This window comes from Nycticebus coucang, chromosome 9, assembly GCF_027406575.1.
Source record: "Nycticebus coucang isolate mNycCou1 chromosome 9, mNycCou1.pri, whole genome shotgun sequence".
NCBI lineage: Eukaryota > Metazoa > Chordata > Mammalia > Primates > Lorisidae > Nycticebus > Nycticebus coucang.
In genome coordinates, this window is record NC_069788.1 from 32,858,870 (window position 1) to 32,879,396 (window position 20,527).

The following is a 20,527-nucleotide window of genomic DNA, read 5'->3' on the forward strand; positions in this document are numbered from 1 at the left end:
ATAGTACGTAAAGTATTCTGAAAAGGAATACACACTCCAGCAGAAGTTAGTTAGCATTTGAAGGAATATGATCCAAAAATCTTCATTAGAGAAGTATCTATGGCAAAACTTTAAATATTGCTATCTCAAGCTGCATCAGAGGGTTTGTTACTAGCATAAAGGATGGTAGAAATAACCTTTGCGTTGGTGAAATAGAATTACCAAGGTAGATAGCTGTAGGTACAAAACCCTGGCTGGCCCAGCCGTCTAATTTTGGGTGTGGAACTTTATATTAGAATCCATTTGGTCCCAGGTCCCCATTTAACAGAAGATTGCATCGTCTGATCTAGCTGGACCAGTGATTCTCAACTGGAGATGATTTTGCCCATCAAGGGGCACTTGTCAACATCCATGAGATTTTTGATTGTCACACCTGGGAAAGGGGAGCTACTGGCATCTGTAAGTAGATGCCAGGGATGCTGCTGGACATCCTGTAATACACAGAATGGCCTCACACAGGACCATCCAGTTTAAAACAGTGATAGTGCCGAGGGGCAGAAACCCCAGGGTGGCAGCTGACCAACCCTGGCCTTAAGTTTATCTGCTCGCACAGGTCTGGAATGAGACTGCTCCAAGACACTTGTTGGAGAGCTCAGAGCAGAGACCTCACTGCTCAGACAAAACAAGATGATGACCATGTGGGGGCTTGAGAGGTGACAAAAGTGAATGTGTGGCAGAAGTCACTTTGAATCGTGATTCATTTTAACATTGTCAGGGAGCAGGGAACAGTTCCCACCCACTTTTAACACTTGGAGGCTCCAGATGTTCCGGAAGAACCTGGTGTCTTGAGTGGCTGGTTTGGCTCAGCTCAGTTCATGGAAGGAGATGAGCCAGTTGAGGGGTCTGAGGAACAGGGTGGGGCAAGCTGGAGAAATTGTCAGGCATTCGAGCAACTCTGACTCACTCCCACTGTGTGAGACCAGAAAAGCCAAACACCCAGGAACAGGGAAGGTTTTTCACTTTTTCAAGTCACTCCTCTAAATTCCAGATCCCACACTTCCTCGGGACGATGAAATGCCTATCTCTCTACCTCCCTACACGCCCACCCCTCCATCACCACCCCAACACATTTAAAAAATAAATAAAGTATCTGCTAGTCCTCCTGGAATGATTGGAGCTTTGAGCTCAAAGGAAAGCTGAGTACCAGGTCCGATCTATGATGAGCCAGGTGGTCAGTCAGTCAGCAGAGATGACCGTTGATCACTGGGAGAGATGGACCAAGGCACTCAGCATGCTGCTGGTTGGGAGTCTACGGAGAAGGATCAAAATGTTTTACCCTCAGCCTGGTAAATCCTTACCATTATTTAGGCCTTGCAGTTTTAATTTATGATGCCAGATCAAAATACTTGCTTACCCTTGACATTTGAGTGTCGTCCTTGGTTTGTGTTGGGGTTTCTCCCTCTGAGAGGGACCAGATCCAAACCAGGCTTGGCCCAGACAACATTCCTTTCAGTAAAACAGAAGAAAATGACAACAGCAGCAGCGCCTGGAGCTCACTTCTGAGGGAAGACGCTGGGCAGAGCTGGAAAGAACAATTTCTTCAGGCCCGACTGTCAAGTCAGTTGTGGCTTCGTGGGAGCGTGAAGCACATTGAGAAACAAAGCTGAACTCTATTCCCAGTTTGGTCTTTGGAGACGCATGAGTGGGCCAGTGATGAGATAGCTTCCAATATAGTCTGCAAATCTAACAGCAATATTTGCGAACATTTTCAGCTCTGAAACATGTTCCTATCCATTATCTCATTTACTACTCTATAAGCCTATAGGTGATAAGGTCGGGTGGAAGAAGGTAGTGAGCTATTATTTCTGTTTGACAGATTGGTAAACTAGGACTAAGAACTTAAATGATTTCTCTTTAAAATCCCACCGCTAGGTAATTGTCAATGTAAGCCTGCAGCCCGGATGCCTGACTTCCAGACCCATTTTCTACCCAGCAGAGCAGTGGTTCTCAAAGTGTGGGTGTAGCGGGGGAGGCAGCAACATCGTTGCCTGGGAACTTGTCAGCAGTGCAGACTCTTAGACCCCAGCCTAGATCTACTGACCCAGAAACTCTGGGGGTGGAGCCTCTAACGTGCGTTTCCACTAGACCTCCAGGGGGCGCTGATGTACCTCAAGTTTGAGAACCATTGACGGAGGGGCTGCTTTATTCGTCTGCTACAAACTGTTCTCACTTCTGCTTTTGCATCAGAGGGACTTTTATCAATCTCTCATTTGTGTCAGTGAATTTTGATTTTACAGAATTGCCAAAGAGTCTCTACTTAGGAAGGCTGGTCCCCTAAAGCCTGCACCACTCCAGGTATTAGAAATCTTTCCTTTTATTTCTAGAGCTGGTGCTTTGCTTTCTGGGCACGGGAACTCCAGCTTTCCTTTTTAGTCAATCCTCCTTGGAACTTTCTCACCTCATTTAGATTTTATGTCTTTAGAACAAGGGAAAGAAAGTGGATCTAAATATACTTCTCTAAAGTTCTCTTCTACCTAATACCTTCGGCTTGATATTGTGGTAATTTTATACATGGATAATATATGAAATATATTCTAAAACTTAAATGGACCTGAAAGAGCTTTTGGACACACTTTCCCTCTGACGTGAATGCACACAGCCATGTTGACAGGGCTGGACACAGAGAAGGTATTAACTAAATATTGCTGAATTTATTAAAGACCTTTCCTTAACATCAGAGAAAAATGAAAGAAATGCTATGAAACCCCACTGCCCAGAGGAATCTTTATTTCACATCCCTTAACAAGATTTTAAAAAAGTAATAAGACAATTATGTCTGATTAAAAATGAATATTTGATTGTAATGTAACCAACATATGGATTTCATCGTAAATATCTGATCTGAAATAGGCATGAGAGAGTTTCTACATCTTAGCTATTCACTCATTTATTGTTCATTCATTCAGCCTTCACGGAGTGCCCATGGTAACATGCCACTAGGCGTCTAGGCACCAGGGCTCGCGTGATCAGTGAGGGTAATGTACTGCTGCCTTCATGGAGCTCACAGTCAAAAGGCAAGACAGGCAGTTAAACAAGCGATTTACAATTCAGAGTGATGGGTGCTGTCATAGGGTACACCAGATATATTAGAAGCACATAGCAGGGTAACGGAACCAGGTAGGGGCAGAAAACTGACAAGAGTTACACATAGGATGAGAGTCCTTGGTCCTTAGAGATCCCGTTCAAAGCTGTCACAAAGTGCCCCAAACCCCGCTGACGACAGAAAGGGAGGGCCTGAGGGGAGGAGGTGCCTCTGCGGTCTGGCCAAAGCCAGCAGGCGGTCACTGCTTTGACTTTTGGTGAATGACAGAGAGGACAGTGAAGGTCAAGAGGATGACGCCAGCTGTGCCTCCGATCAGCAGGCCCAGAACGCTGCCGTGCACCTGCATGGCCTGGCAGCGCTCCCCCGTGTAGAAGAAAGCATGTCCAGAGACGCACCTGGGGGGATAGGACACAGGGGAGTGAGAACCACCTGGCCGCAGGTGCCTCCTGGCAGCCAGCCTCGTTGTAGCAGTGACAGCAGCAAACACTTTGGAGTGGTCCATGCCAGGTCCCAGATCAAGCACTATATATAGTAACTAACAATTTATAATGTTATATATACTAACAATTTAAAATGAGTTAATCTTGCAACAGCTCTTGGAGGTTGAGGTTATCACCATGGCCATCTCATCATTCTCATTTTATGGTAAGGTTACATAACTTGTTCAAGGTTATACACTAATGTTAACAAGTGTTTCATGCTTAAAGTTTAATCCTGACAGGTATGGCTTCAAACTTAGACCTCTCGGCCACCAAGGATTCAGAAGGAAAGTTTGGGACACATTAGTAATATGTTGCCCGACACTGGCTAAATATGTCAGCTACAAAGGAATTCCCAGACAGAGTCTGACTTAGTGTGTTGGTTGTAGCCTGTGGCTCAAGGAGTAGGGCGCTAGCTCCATATACTGGAGGTGGCAGGTTCAAACCTAGCCCTGGCCAAAAACGCAAAAAAAAAAAAAAAAAAAAGAAAAGAAAAGAAAAGAAAAAACATCTAAACAACATTAATAAAAATATCACTAGAAGGCTGGTACACTGCCACCATCCCACAAGGTTGTCTTGAGGTTCACATGAGATATGAGACCATTGTACTCACCAATGCACATGTATTTGGCACACAGCAGGCACGTAATAGCTGTACTTTATATTTTAATGTTATTTGATGTAAATACCAATTAATCTCAGAACTGAGGGGTTAATTCTATTACAACAACTCCAGTGTTTATTTCAAACTTTCCTATTAGAATGTCTCCTCAGCAGAATTCTACAGAGCAGAATGAATCACTCAGAAGTCAATATCCCCTTTTAGTAATTCTGAACAGTCTTACTTTTCAAGCCCTCGTCTCTAGCCTGGGAATTGGGTAATAGCAAGTTTGTTCAATGTTTTTTCTCAGTCCCCTCCAAATACAGCTTATTATATTTCCTAGAAAAGCGCATTCCACAAATCCCAGGCTTCATGTTGGTGGGAGAGGAATTGTTTTGCGGACTAGAGACTCACATAGTGGCAAGCCCTGGGGACGATGAAATGAGCAGGGCAAGTATTGGAATCTGGTGCCTGTCTGGCAAAGAGGTGCAAACCCAGGGCTTGGGAGCCCCCAAACAAGGTGGGCCGTCTCCAATAAAAGGAACTGGAGGGCTCCCTGCAGAAGTGATTGATGCTCAGCCCGGGGCTGGGAAAATAAAAGATAAGTCTGGAGCATCTTGTCTTGCCAGAAATTAAAATTGTGTTCATAAAAGTATGGTGCATGTTGAAAGAGCCCAGGAGCCAGCCTGGAAGAGCTCCCAAAGGCTGAAGCTGGGACAACAGGGGTAGCAAAATAAGTCAGGGAATGATTGCAAGGTCGCTTGCAGAATGAAATAAATGTCTGTGATTTCTTAGTGACACCAATAAACTAATTACATGAATAAATCAGTGGAGAGAGGGGCTGTTAACTCTTTATAGAAGAATTCAAGTTCATGAATGTGGAGAGAACAGAAGAAACAGCAAATCACCATTAAAAGATCCCAGTGGTGATCGTTGCAAGCAGGACCCACCAGTGGACACCAAAGTTAGCGGGTGAGGATTTCAGGAAAAGCAAATTGCCTCCCTGATCTAGGAATACGTCTCCCACGATACATAACCATTACAGAGGGAGGGGTGGTAACTCTGCAGGAGAGAGGCTTGGGTGACCGTCTCTTGGCCAGATAACAAGGCTGGCATCTCCAGCAGTGACACACACCAGCGTCTGGTACACTCACACGATGCTCTGAGAAAGGCACCAATCTCTCCCCAAATGCATGACCTCTATCTAACCATGAGAAGACAAGACAGAACCAGATGGACAAAAAAATTATAAGGAAAAAAGCTTGATCCATAATCTTCAAAAGTGTCAAAGTAATAAAAGACAAGACTGAGGAATAGACATAAAACAAAATATCATGTGGAATCCCGAATTGGATCCTGGAACAGAAAAAGACATTAGTGGAAAAACAGGAAATATGAATAAGGTCTGTTGTTCAGTCGGTAACATTGTACGGATGTGTACTGCTTGGCTTTGCTAGTTGTACAGTGTTCTGTGAAAGACGTTAACATTTAACATTGGGGAATTAACTTTGGGAAAGGGGGGCGAAGGGAGCTATCTGCAGTATTTTTGCACTGTATCCCTAAGTCTAATAGTTTGAAGAAGAAGAAACAAAGTAATCATTGGAAAGAACTCAGAAAAAATGTGGATTTTTGAGGCAAGCAGAATGGTTCCTACATCTGCAACTGTTCAAATGCAACTGGTGCCTCTGCTGTCACATGTTTTGGGTTTCTTCCTTCTTTCTTTCTTTCTTTTTTTTTTTTTGCAGTTTTTGGCTGAGGCTGGGTTTGAACCCACCACCTCCGGCATATAGGGTTGGTGCCCTACCCCTTTGAGCCACAGGTGCCACTCATGTTTTTGGTTTTTATGCAAGCAAACATATAAAAAGATCTATTAAGTACAGCAAAATGTGCAGCTAGACAAACCTGGGGGCAAGTCCCACATCCAGGATTTTCCACGTGTTTAATTTTAGACAAATGACTTAAACTTTCTCAGCTTCAACTTCTTGATACGCTAAACGGGGCTGGTAAGAGCCCTAGTCACAGGGTGGCAGTGAGGAGTAATTTAGATCAAGCATGTGACATGCTGGGGAGGCAGCACATGACACAAACCAAGGAGTCAAAAAATATCAGCTGTTCTACCACGATCATTGAAAACAGAGCTATAATAATAGTACGAGAGAGCTGACTATATAACTAATAATAATAATTAATAACTCATAATAACATCTACAATCAGTGAAGATTTTGGTTTGGTGATGAGTCCCACCATAGCAGGTTACAGAGTAGAAGGTCCCTAGACTAAAAGTCCAGGGTCTTTTGTAAGGATTGTGATAGAGTGAGAATTTCCAACAATGTCCTAGATGTTGTTGACCATGACCCAGAGTTGGGAAAGGGATAAAGGCTAAGAGACGAGAGACTGGGGTCTCTTCTGTGCTGGTAGCATAAGCCCAGGGATCGAGGGCACACCTCTGTAGAGTCAAGGCAAACCGCGTGATATCATCTTCGCCCTGCTCCATGAACACTGCCCTGCCCAGGGCTGAGCACACACCCTCCTCTGGGGTGCGGCCCCACCACCTGCCCCAACCACACAGCCTACCTGCAGCTCGCCATCCCCTTCACGTTCACACAGATGCCATCATTTTGGCAAGGGTTTGGGTCACAGGGGTCTCTGAAGTACTGTGGCCAGTTGTGGTCCTCCAAGGGGCCTGTGTTCTCCACTGACCGCTTCTGCCTGCTGGGGTGCCCCTGGCCCAGGCCTTCAGGTTGGACTTCCATTAACACAGCCTGCTGTGAACCTGCTTCGGAGGCCTGCTGCTCCTGGCCTTGGAGGACAAGGCCTTCGGGGCTCCGTCTTTTGCTTTTAGTGGGAACTTCAGTTCGGTTAAGGTGGGTGATATCTTCAGGAATTAAGCAAAAGGTCATGGGGAAGACTCAGAGTTAACAACTATCTGCAACTAACTTCTACTTCTGGAGAAATTTCTCTGGGCTGCCTCTGTCCCTCATAGACGTCACCCTTAGTGACATAGAAAAACAGCTTTGCATCCACTGACTCTCATAATCACAACTGTGTTTCTTTTAAAGTAGTCTAGTCATATTTTTATATATTGAACTTGCAAAAAGAAGCATAATGTTAACATAGATATACTGATTAAAATGAAATTGAAATAAGCAAACTGTTAACAAAGTACAGCTTCTCCCAAGGACAGTTAAAGATAAGAACCCTTGACCAATTGAATAAAATGTGGTTCTGCTACATCACATTTTTGTTTTTTGCTTGTTTACCTTGTCCTAAAAAAAGATCCCCACCCTCCATTTGCTTTAAAATCACTGTCAAATCAGAGAGTACTCAGAGCCCAGGATTATTCAGAAGACCAACAAAGGTACCTTGAAAATCTACAAAAATGATGAGGTCATCGTTTTTAAGGAAGCTTCTCTTTTTCAGCATTTGGTGGGAGATAAAATTATTCCATCCCCAGTCGATGCTTCTAAAACAGTCACAGTCATTATAATAGGATCCCACTCTGGATGGCCTGTCCCAGATGACAGAGTCATTGATTGCTGCAAAATACAGGTGACATAAAATCACATTTCCACTTCCTGCTTCACTTTCTAGTTGTCTTTACTAAGGACATAGGGCTTTGTTAATCAGGCAAAAATATTTTGGAAAAAATTGGGTTATTTATTCTCTCCAGCAGAATTAATACTCAGGATTGGGAGGTGAGAGGGGCAAAGAATCCCAACTCTGAATGATCTGGTCACTACTGAGCGACTTCCTTAATGAAGAGAGAGGAACTGCTAGAGCTTCTTCCTTCTACAACTTAATGCTTCTTCTTTTTTTTTTTTTTGGAAAAATTAGTTTGCTCATTCATTTGCTGACATAAGATTATTTCATGGATGCACTGACATGCAATAATATTTTGGGAGTAAGTACATTACTCGCCACAGAGATTAGCAAGCTCTGAGCATTTGATAAATGACTAGCAGCATCTGTTTTCTCAACTAGATGAGCTCAAGGAGGCAGGAACCACCTGATTTGCTTGTATTCTAAGTACCACACAGAGTCTGGCCTTGGGTAAGGCCTCTGCAGATGCTCGAGGACTGAGTGTTGGAAACAGAAGGAGGATGAGACAGCATTGGACATTGTAAACTGGGGCTCCAACATGCCTTTCTTGTCAATATGTCCAAGGAGAAAATGTTAAAGGAATGCTACTCGTTCTTACATGGATGAGAATCACCTCCATGGACCCTTCCAGGGTAGGGGGGTTCTTATTGATGCTCAAATCACCTACCTGAAGATGTCTGAGACTTGGAGGTGGTGAACACCAGGCTCGAGGACATCCGATTTCTGACATCGGTCTCCTGGTCAAGTATGGTTATTACCACCTGCCTGTTTTCCGCGGGCCACTCCAGAATAGCGTCATTCTCTCCACTGCACAAGTGAAAAGCAAGTCTCATGTAGCCGGATCCGCTGGAGATGGTTCTGCCATTGGGGTATAGCGTCAAGCCGAAACCATATCCCTCGGAATTGTAGAACCGAGGGCTCTGCAGCCTGTCCCCTGGGTTCGTGTTCTCAAGGACCTGAGAGAAATTCCGTATCGTCCAAACCCCAGTGGGGCAGGGGGTTTCTGTCAGAGTGATGTCATCCAGGTAAATCCCCCCACTTGAGTTCTGAGGGTCCCCCCTTGTGCCCTGGAAAAGGTAGCGAAACTTCATTTCCTCTGTTAGCTTCACATGGGCAATTTTCCAATCATGGTCAGCATCTCCTGAGGACAGGGGATAAGGTTGGTGACGACTGCGTTCAATGCTTCATGACTACTTACTGTGAGTCTGGCTTTGTATCAAAGGCTTTCATAAATTATCTCATTCAATTCTCACAACAACTCCACAAAACACTCACTGTTATAAACTGGTTAAATAACTTTACGTGTCTAGTAAGAGTAAAGAGTTTTTTCTAAAGAAAACCTGCGATTTACTTTAAAATTCATATTTAAACCATAAAAATGAATTTGTTTCCCCACTATCAGGTAATTCCACGGGTTCTAGATTTCCTCCTGAGCTTTCTGGCTCAACTGAACCCTGCTCACTATTGTTAGCACTGAATGCTGAGTACAAACATTAGGCTGTATTCCACACGGTCCAACCTATGCCTTGTTCCCAGAAGAGCTGTATGGCAGGCTGCAGAGTAGGTGATCACTCAGGATAAACTGGATCTTCCCTACTTGAGACTCCTTCACTAACATCTTTGTTTTTTTCTCTTCTTCCTATTATCTGAAATCCCACCAAGTAGGAGATCCAAATAATCCAAAGCAAGTAGACCTAATTCTCCCTAGAATGTGGATATCTAGATAAAAGCAAGTAGACCGAATTCTCACTGGAACGTGAATATCTAGAATTAGGTCTACTTGCTTTTTTCCTGAGACTGAGCTGGAAGTGGGACTTTTGAATAAAGAGCTATGGTAACAGGGTAAGAAGGATCTTCTGAAATACCATAAGAAGCCAGGCGTTTGGGGATACTGTCGAAGGGGAAATCGCAAGGACACTGCAGCCCAGAATTCCCCCAAGATATGTCCCTACTCTGATATTTTGCCCAGGATATGCCCTAGCATTGAGCTTAAAGAACAAAAGAAATTGCTGCATCTTAGGTGGGGAATCATGTTGGCTAAAATGCATTAATATTTGTGATCCCTGACCTCAATAAAAACTAAATATGTGCACGTGTGTGTGAGTGTGTGTACATACACGTTTGTATGTGAGCATCTTTTGTGTAAGTTTATATATAAGCATCATACATTATATATTTTATAGATAGTCATTTATATATAGACACATTTTGTATGTAAGCATCTCAGGTATAAAATACATTTTACAAAAGCTAAAAGGCATTTGAAGTAATTACAGCTATCTTAAGTTGAATGTCACATAACACTAAGTAATACTCGATTAACCTCTTAGAAAAGTTTCATTTATAAGCCAGCATCAGAATGTACCACTTTAAAAATCCATTTGAATGGTGTTTTCAGGGAACTTATGAAGAAATACTTTGAATTCAATGGGACAGAAAGCACAGTGGTTTAAAAAACTGAATCAATCTGGCTTGGCACCTGTAGCTCAGAGGCTAGGATGCCAGCCACATACACCAGAGCTGGTGGGTTCGCATCCAGCCTGGCCCTACCAAACAACAATGGCAACTACAAAACATAACCGGGCATTGTGGCAGGTGCCTGTAGTCCCAGCTAGCTGGGAGGCTGAGGCAAGAGAATTGCTTAAGCCCAAGAGTTTGAGGTTGCTGTGAGCTGTGATGCCACAGCTCTCTACCAAGGATGACATAGTGAGACTCTGTCTCAAAAAATATATAAAAAACCTGAATCAATCATGGAATGTTTGTTTGGTTGATTTTATGCTTATGAGGATAACATTTTAAGCTTCAGATGAAAGTGAATAATAACAGCTCCCATCAATATTATTGAAACACTAACTTACTTTCTTGTTAAATATTTACAATCCTTGGTAATACAAGAAATTCTCAACTTTTAATGTTCATCTAGCTGTCATTTCCCATCAAACCAGCTATGATAAATTTCAGCCTGAAAAGTGATCCACTCACAACCAGTATTTGTAGAGTTCTCAGGAACCCCACAGAATGGCCTAGATAGAAGTGATTCGGGCATCTATTCTTATGAGTGGCTTCTAAGAAAACTTCTTCCCTTCAAGAGCAGCAATTACTTCTAGAAATACACAAAAAATAATTTCTTTTGGACTCACGTTAATTGAGTGAATGGAAAAGTAGGAAAGCTTGTCCCTCTTTTCCTAGGTATGAATATACCACCATAACAAAAGAATGTAAATACTTAGCTTTATAACCCTGAATCTTTACTTATGGCCAGATTACCCTCAACATCGGACTGCCCACCTTAGCATTTTAAGGTATTCATGCTGACCTTCCTGTAAACATATACAGAGAAACACTTGGCAGCATGTACATGATTGTAGTGAAGTTAACATGTCCAAATCACTTGTTTCCCACCAACTTCATAAGCACACTTCTTCGGCATATTGAATAATGGCATCATTCAGTTTTCTGAAACAGGTGCAGAAACACCTATGGTCAACAGCGTAACTGCTCTCTCTTCAGCAGCACTGATCACCACATCCCTTTTACCTTCTGATCTCCAGATCTCCCCTGAACCCTCCATTTTCTCAGTCCTGGCCCTGGTGTTCTCCGTAGCGTTGGTAAAGACTGGATTTACGTGTCCCAACTGGCCTCTTACAAAAGTTATTTCAGCCTCCCCTAGATCCTCAGTGCTGCTTCTTTAATTCTGAGTGGTTAAACATTCACAGAGGAATAAGACATACCAGACGTTATGCTGGGCTCTTAGAAAAGGAGAAAGGAGGTGAAGAAAGAAGAGGAGGAAGAGAGAAAGGGGGGAGGACGGAAGAGGGGCCAGGGAGAAAAGGGAAGAGGAGAAAATGGAGAAAGGAAGAGGCACAGACCCCAATTTTAAGCCAAACTGGTCCCCGTGTGAATGCCTCCAAGTACCTTGGAAGGTCTCCACCTTGACCAGCTTGCGAACATCGCCCGTGCTGTCGTCCCTCCTGACCCAGACGGTGAGTCTGTCCGAAGGGCTTCCTGTCATTCGGTAGAAAAACTGCAGGCACTGCTGCTTCCTCTTGGGGTAGAGAATCCGAGACTCCAGGAGGGCTGCCTCTTCCTTGGCCCCTGAGCTGGTGTCAAATCGCATGAAGTAGCCAGCACCTAGGGAAAGAGCGCCCCAACATTCCAGGTCTGGCTTCCCACAGCCCAGGCAGAGTGAGATAGTGAACACCGGCCACTTCCCGGGCAACACAGGCTGGGACTCTCCCGGGGAAAACACAAAGGCTGACTGTCAGCCAGGATTCCCCATCTCGGTGGACCTAGCCACTGGCTAAGGCTGTCTCTCTACTGTCTCTTTTTTTTAATTTTTATTTTTTTATTAAATCATAACTGTGCGCATTTATGGGGTACAATGTGCTGATTTTACATACAATTTGGAATGCTTACACCACACTGGTTAACATAGCCTTCACCTCACTTAATTGTTGGGTTAAGATATTTACACTGTCAAACTGACTCTTTTGATTCCCAAACTTGTGAAATATATGCCTTAAAGAAACACAGGCTTCAAGCAAAGATTGATGGAGTTTGATGTCTGTGAGATAAATTCTATTTTCCTCACTGACTTCATGGTTTAAATTAGAGGTTCATTTCAAGAAAGAGCTGGTTTCTTCATTATATGAGAAACTGTAGGATTCAAAGGTTTTGGATTTGTACTTTAAATATTCACCATGGTAAGACTTCAATGTCTCCTGTTGCTAGCCTAATAGGTAGTTTAACAGTGAAAAAAGAATTGTCTTTATTACAAGCAGGGGCGTTCAACATCTCTTAGGGACTAATTGAGGATTTTTTCTAAATGTAAAGGAAAGCTTTGGAAAAACACTGAAAAAGAGGGTTAAAAGTGTTTACATTTGTACCAGAGGTTTGCTTAACTCACATGACTCAAAACTCTTTCCTCTAAAAATGAGCAAGCAACTAAACAAATATTATGTATGTCATTTGGAAAACTGCACTTTTCAAAGTCAAACACAATGAAAAATTCTTGCATATAAAGAAACCCTTTAATCTGTACCCAGCACTCAACCCCTTATCAAAATGCTCTAATCAAAACATTTCACAAGGTAAAAATAAAGTGAATGTATGTTCCAGTGCTGAGTACTCTGCAGTACTCCCTGGTACTCTGCAGTACTCCCTGGTACTCCCAGTTTCTTCCTGCTTCACGCATGAGGCACTTGCCTTCCATAATGGTAGCAAGTACTAATGGATTAGATAAGCTTCCCACAAGTTTAAAAAGTATCCTAATGGCTTTAATATTACATCAGGGAAAATTTTATTTCCCTGTATGTTCTTTCCAATATTTGAACTAACTAACATGTGACCTCTGCATTATAAATTACTGAATGCTTGGGTTAAAAAGAAAATACCCAGAGAGCTCACAAGGCTAAAGAAGGTTTCCAGGTGATCCTTGTTCCTTGTTTAGGAATTCCCATCCAGGTATACTAGGAAATGTGAAGTGAAAATCAAGTAACTTATGCCTGGAACTCAGGAACCCTGAATTCTTGCCCCAAGTCTGAAACGAAGTGTTCACTCATTTCTCTGGGTAGCAGATGGGAGGTGTGCTCTGTCCTAAGGATTCCTTCAAGATATTTGAGTCTGTGCTTCCACTCGAACAATGCAAGCGAAAGCTTCCTCCTGGAGGACAGAGTTTCATTAAGTGTCTCCTGTGAATGTGGTATAGTGGCTAGTACAGTTAACATGATTGAGCTTTTCCAGATATATCTTCTGGGGCGTGGTCCTTTCCTTCCTTATGAGGTGCTAGAATATTCTTCTAGTAGTTTCTTTTCGCATGAAGTTCACCATTCTACCTAGCTAGAAATTGTACCTTAGCCTCGCAGCAAGCCCACAGGAGAGGTTGGATTAGAGGCCAAAGTGGAAATTTAGAGACAACTTCAGTCTTGGGTCAACTTTTGGACCCTGGGATGATACCATATGTTGATAATCTGATATGTCAGAGAGACTTGTACCCTCTGCCAAGGACAGAGATAAGAGCAGCAGTGGCTTATAGCAGCTGGCATTCCCTCTGGTGTCCTGGCATCTGGTGACAGGCTGGGTCCCCTCTGGGAAGGGATTCTAACCAATTCTTCAAGGACTAAGGGATTTCACAACAGTACAGTGTTGAAAATGCTATTATAATCTGTAACCCCACCTGCTTCCAATAGGGTTGAGATGATGATTTTTCCATCTTTCCATGGGAAAATGGAAAAAATGGGGAGAGAAGCCGCTGGTCAGCAGGTGGGTACCGGGTAGGCCCTGTCTTCTTCCATCCTCACTATAAAGTAAGTAACAATATCTTCATGTTCAGAGAGGCTTACAAAAGCCAAGAAAAAAGGGCGTGCATCTAGTAACAACTTCCTGTGGTCACAATTAAAATACTAAGTGTTAGAGCCACTTCCTGTGGTCACAATTAAAATACTAAGTGTTAAAATACTAAGTCAGGACTGTCTGACTTTATGGTTTTTCACCACACAAACCATATACAAAAACTATCTATCAGTATAGCACAAGACTATGGGGAAAGGGCCAAGGAAGGGGAAGGGAGGGGACAGGTTAGGGTGGAGGGAGGGTAATGGGTGGGGCCACACCTATGGTGCATCTTAGAATGAGTACAGGAGAAACTTACTAAATGCGGAATACAAACATCTACATACAATAACTAAGAAAATGCCATGAAGGCTACGTTGAATAGTTTGATGAGAATATTTCAGATTCTATATGAAACCAGCACATTGTACCCCTTGATTGCACTAATGTATACAGCTATGATTTAACAATAAAAAAAAATTTTTAAATAAAAACTATCTGAAGCTATGTTATCCACTACGGTGGCTCCCAGACCAATGTGGCTATTGAGTGCTTACACATGGCCAGTCCACTCTGAGACTGCTGTGGAGACAAAATATGCATCACATACTTCATAGTGAAGCATCTCATAATAATTTTGATAATCGTTATATGTTAAAAGGCTGATTTTTTGGTATATTAGGCTAGGTAAAATATATTATTAAAGGTAATTTCACCTGTTTCCTTTCACTTTTTCAGTGCTATTTATTAGAAAAACTGACATTAATATGTGGCTCACATTATGTTTCTACACATAGTAGAGGTTACTGCTTCAGAGACAGTCCCCTTATTGCAAGGTTCTATCTTAACACCCATAGGTGCATATCAGTTTTGCTAAAATGCTTCTTTCTTTAGCATGCCCAGATTCTGGGTGGCTTTTATTGAGTTAATAATTAAGATATAGGAGATGTTCTTTGTCCTTGTTGAGATTTTTCTGGTTTGATAACTAACATTCTGATTGAGTCATGACATGCTGGCTGGCATTAGCTAATTGAACCTAGTGAACCACCGACTGTTTACCTCCCACCTTCACCGACCTGAGCATCGTCCCAGCAAGGTGTGGTCTACTTGTCCAGCCTGGGCACTGTCCTCGTGAAGCCAGTCAGCATCATCTCTGGTGCCCTGAATCATCCCACAGATGTTTGCCTTCTCGAAAGCACAGTGGTCCAAAAGGGTTTGGGGTGTGGCTACAAATGACATTTTTGTCACCTGGTTAAAAATATAAGGCATCTCATTCCAAATAGCTAAAGTTTTAAGCCACTAAGACTGCATTGTTCAAATACAACAGGATCATGAGACTTTTTTTCAAATGCAAATCCTAAGGCCATCAGTTAAATTTTCAAACTTGCCAACATAGACACAGTCTTAGCAATCTCACAAAGTCAAATAAAAAGACCTGCCAACCATTTACTCTTTTGTGTTAAGAGCAAGGTATTTATAATAATGGGATTTGTATTTAGAACATTTTCTGCAGAACCAAAGATTGGATAGTAGGACGATCTTAGAAAACACCTGAATCCAGAAGATTCGTTTACTCTAAGGCTATCCAACCTGGATGAAGAATGGTGCAGGATACAAAATATTTCCTAGCCCATTGCGTATCTTAATCTTTACATAATAATGCACCTTTCAGAAGGAACCCAAAGAAGGTAGGCAATAATGGCTCCTCACGTTTGCCCAATAATTTAACTTTACAGACCACAACTGTAGAATTGATTTTTATAACCATCTTGTGCGGTAGGTATTATAATTTTTTCTGCTCTGGAGATAGACCAACAAAAGTATTCACGTTCCCGTAAGCAGAACATTAAAGGAAAGGAAAGGAAAATGTAAAGGAGACCTCTCAGGCTGTGGGGATCTTCTGGGGCTACTTCACCCAGTACTCAGACCCATAGGCACTCACTGCAATTGTACATTCGGTTCAGCCTCTCTAAATCCAGGGCACTGAAATCCAGGCGCTGCCCAATGATGGAGTCAAACTCAGGAATCTTGGCTGTGATGGTTGGGATGCTGTCATTCTTATTAAATGAGAAAGGTGCGTAGTGCATCAGAGATTCGTAATCATAGGGTGTATTGAGGTCCGTGATGAAGTCATCATCATAGGTTTTAAAGTTGTGCTCATAACCTGTTAGGGAGAGAATCCATAGGTCCTGCTCAGCCATATTCCTTTCCCCCAGGCTGTCCTCTTAGAGACTCAGAGATGCTCCAAGAAAGGAAAATAATTCATCTGTGATTCAAATATATATGTATATACTTATTTCATAATCAATAATATAAAATTAGTATGTGTCACTGATTATTAATATTAATTAATATCATGATGCTAATATATAATAATGTGTATAAAATGGTAATGACCATAAAACGCATGTTATAAAACATGAATTTATAATAGGCATTATAAAATATTTATATAATTTATATAAATAAATTATTATAATTATTATAAATTATAAATATATGGGTATTTATAATTCCATGTTATAAATATCCTATTTATAAATTATTAAATATATGGATATATTTAAGTCAAGGATGCATTGAAAATATACTTAGGAAAGTCTATGTGTTTATATGTATAAACCTTTCAGAATGAGAAAACTGAGGCACATATTCCAAATGGCAGGAAAGAGAATTTTTGAATTCAGGAAAATGTTCCTGATTGATTACGTTCATGATACATCTTTCTACTAGCCAAGTATATCAGCTACCAAGTCTGTCCAGAGCTGTGTCCAGCCCACTTTTTGTGGGTTAGGAAAAGAAAATGAAAGGGGCAGAGGGAAAAGTAAGCAGCTGAAAGCATGAGAGGGACGTCGCATTAAGACTCACACCCTTCTGTTCCAGAAATAGCCTCATGGAGAGAAAAATAAAATAGGAAGAAGAAAATTGATTTTTCTATCAACATAGGAAAGGTAAATATTTTCCTGAGATCAGTGCGAGTGAGATGCATTGCAATTGTGAAAAGTTGACCTAAGTAACTGATCAAGTGGTCCTTGGCTTGATCAAGAATTTACTGTTTCAGAAGCAGTAATGGATGGGTTTGCAGATTTTTAACTTTTCTTTTGGAGAGATAGGAAAACTGAAGGAGAATATCCTGAACTCCTCTAGTCATACAACTTCCCATCCTCGTGTTCTTCTCCTTCTCTAGCTCCTCATCCTGTAAATTAAAATGTCAACCATTTTCTCTTTTGTGTTAAGTCAATAAAAGGCTCCCAGGATCTGGGCATGCTAAAGAAAGATACACATTATTTTGTGAAAATGTCAGTGCCTCACACACAGGTCCACGTAGGACTGAAGAAGTGTGGTGCAACCCAGCAGTGCTCCAGGGAGCCTCCAAATGCTTTTGGAAAAGCTAATATGCCAGACCTTGACCAAGACCTTTTTTTTTTTTTTTTTGCCCTTGGTAGAGTGCTGTGGCATCGTAGCTCACCACAACTTCAAACCCTTGGGCTCAAGTGATCCTCTTGCTTCAGTTTTTTCATTTTTTAGTAGGGATGGGGTCTCATTCCTGCTCAGGCTGGGACCAAGACCTTATTTTAACTATGAAAGCAGAATACTGATCTTTAATTCTTCCAATCACAGGTTTTATTGTGTATTACTTGGGAGGGATCAAAGCATTTCAAAGATGGGGCAGGACTAAACAGGGAAGGAGAAACCCTTGGTCCCAGGATATTATCTGACGCAATGGAATTCTAAAGAGCATCAGGATGGTGGTGAGTCTGGGATTTCTTGGTGACTCTCAGTGGTACCTGAAGCAAGGCACTTTCAACTCACTGGATGTATGTCATTTAATTTTCCATAAGACAATCAGGTTAGAATAGATTATTTTCATTTTATTTTATTTTGAGACAGTAGAGTCTTGTCCTCAGCAGAGTGCCATGGTTTCATAGTTCACAGTAACCTCCAACTTTTGGGCTCAAGCAATTCCTTGCCTCAGCCTCCCAAGTAGCTGGGACTACAGGCCACTGCAAAAACATCCAGCTATTTTTAAAGACAGGATTTCACTCTTGCTTAGGCTGGTCTTGAACTCCAGAGCTCAGGCAATCTACCTGCTTTGGCCTCTCAGAGTTCTAGGATTACAGGCGTGAGCCACCATGCCCAGCCCAGAATAGATTACTTTTAGTCTTTATTATTCAAGGATTCTTATTGAAATTATTTACCAATAAGTGTTTTGAGTAATTAAAAAAATTCAACACACTTCTGTAGTGTTTATACTTACTGTCTCCTGGGAGCTGTGCAAGGTGAGTAAGACAATCATAATTGTGCCTTCAGAGAACTATCCTCTGAGAGCCTTAAAAAGAGTAGAATCTAAGGAAAATAATCCCATAAGCAATGGGTCAATCGGCAAACTTTTTCTATAGCACATAGAAAATATTTTTGGCTTGCAAAGCATTTGTTGTCTGTTACAACTACTCAACTCTGCCACTGTCACATAGATACAGCTACAAACACATGGGCATGACTGTGTTCTCATCGAATTTCATTTACCAAAGCAAATGGATATGGTGCATGTGCTGTGGTACGCCATACCCCTGCTATACCTCAGAAATTAATATTTTTTCTGTAGTGGAAGGTAACAATGTAGAAAACAAATCTGACTCAAGCAAGGAAGATAGACTTAGGGAGAGAGCCACATTGCCAATACAAGTGTCTTCCAAGGTTAAGCAATAAAATTGATATGAACTCAAATGAGTTGCAATAAAAGTCATAAATAACCCCCACAAAATAATACTGCCTGTGTTTATGGATCTGATGTCCCTTTCGAGAACAGTTCTCCTGTGATTGCTGGCAATTTAGATACATGGAATTGTACCTGAAGAAAATACAGATAGGAGATGAGCTAATAGATGTTGAGCAACCCGTTGCCAACCCACAGCTGAGCAGTCCTGCAAATGACCCCAGCAAGTACATTGGCTCACTCTGATAAAGGGGATCTCATTTGGCCTAAAACCAACTTAAAAGTCCTCAGCATTGTCTTCTATAAGAATTGGAAATGGGAAGGTCTTTTGCTTTCTCATGAAATTTTCAGCAAAGCTAAGGATAGGTACAGGAAGTATAGGAAGGTAAGAAATTAGGAAGGCCGGCAGGCAAGTACAGACCAAGTCTAATGGTACCATGAGCTCCACAATCAGAGATTGTCCTTTGATCTATGAGTCCCTTCCCCTTGCCCCTCTACACCACCCAGTCATAATGCAATTACTCCTAGGAGACAATGAGGTTGAGTCTGATCTGTTATTTCCTCTCTGGGTGAATACTCTCCAAAACTTGTCTAGATTGGGCTAGGAAGCAAAGAATAATAGTAGGGCTTAGTCTCTGGCTCAGTGGGTGGATGGCTGGATGGTGGGGGTATGTGTGTGGGTTCAAGCCCGTGACCCATTAGGCTTTTACAACTCACAGTTTTCCTCCTTCCTGCACCACTCCATGTATATAGAATTTTCAGAAAATGAGGGACTGGGAGGACACAGGTTGAGAAACCCCACAAGTGATTTCAATGTGATCAGCCAGCCCTAGAACTAGCTCATGTGAAAATCTCTGACTGCCTTATTCCAAAATCAGCTAGTTCTGGCAGAAATCTTTTAAGGATTCCTATTTACTTTTAAAGCTTGTTCTCCCAAGGGCCCAAGAGCAAAACCATTATAGATGTACTGCAGTATATGAATCTACACGTGAAATTGAGATCTGGGTAAAACGCACACCTACACCAGGCTATTGTTTGCTTTAGGAAGCCGTAAGTGGTACTAGTTAAGGCATTTTCAATTCATTAAAGTTGCATTCGTCTCTTACTGCCAAAAATAGTGTTTTTCCACTCCCTGAAATAATTCCTACTAAAAAATAGTTATCTTCAGAAATTTAGCATTGACTCCCCCCCATCACATTAGGAAACTGTTCAATAAATGTTTTAATGTAATGAAAAGTACTCTACTTAGTTGTCTCAAGCAATTAAGAAAATCAGCATTCAAAGAAATCTAACAAAACTAAAAAGCACTGAAATTGTTAGAATAACCTGTGTCATATGTAAGATAAAACTGTGTAATCTTTTGCAACGTACAGGTGAGGGCAGAAGAGGAGAAGAGCCTGGAAATGAGGAAAATACCCACTAACTTTTGATTAACTAGAACCTAGATAATTAGCCAGAATTAACACAATTGGGGGGTGTTCATTCAGATAAAAAGTATTGATTTTTGTTGTTTTGTTTTGACACAGTTATCATTGATTTGGTAAAACAACTAAAAATTTCTAGAATAGGTCACCTACGGTAATTGTATGGTCAACTAAACCTCCTGCCTTCTAGAGCCACAGGAGACTCCACATCTAGAAAAATGATGCTAATATCCTGAGAGACCTGATCACTTTACTCAGTAAAACAGGAAAGCAGACAGTTTAGATAAAGTTTA

General features: G+C 41.7%; 1 protein-coding gene across 1 annotated transcript in view; it reads right to left on the minus strand.

Annotated features, from left to right (window-relative positions):
* Window positions 1-2,817: 2,817 nt before the first annotated feature.
* MEP1A (meprin A subunit alpha) overlaps window positions 2,818-20,527 on the minus strand; it is a 36,634-nt gene continuing 18,924 nt past the window's right edge. Inside the window, 7 exon segments of the mRNA XM_053602179.1 lie at window positions 2,818-3,477; window positions 6,738-7,038; window positions 7,526-7,699; window positions 8,431-8,904; window positions 11,679-11,894; window positions 15,170-15,319; window positions 16,036-16,257. Of these exon segments, the coding sequence (XP_053458154.1) occupies window positions 3,321-3,477; window positions 6,738-7,038; window positions 7,526-7,699; window positions 8,431-8,904; window positions 11,679-11,894; window positions 15,170-15,319; window positions 16,036-16,257 (1,694 nt within the window). The 3' untranslated portion in view covers window positions 2,818-3,320.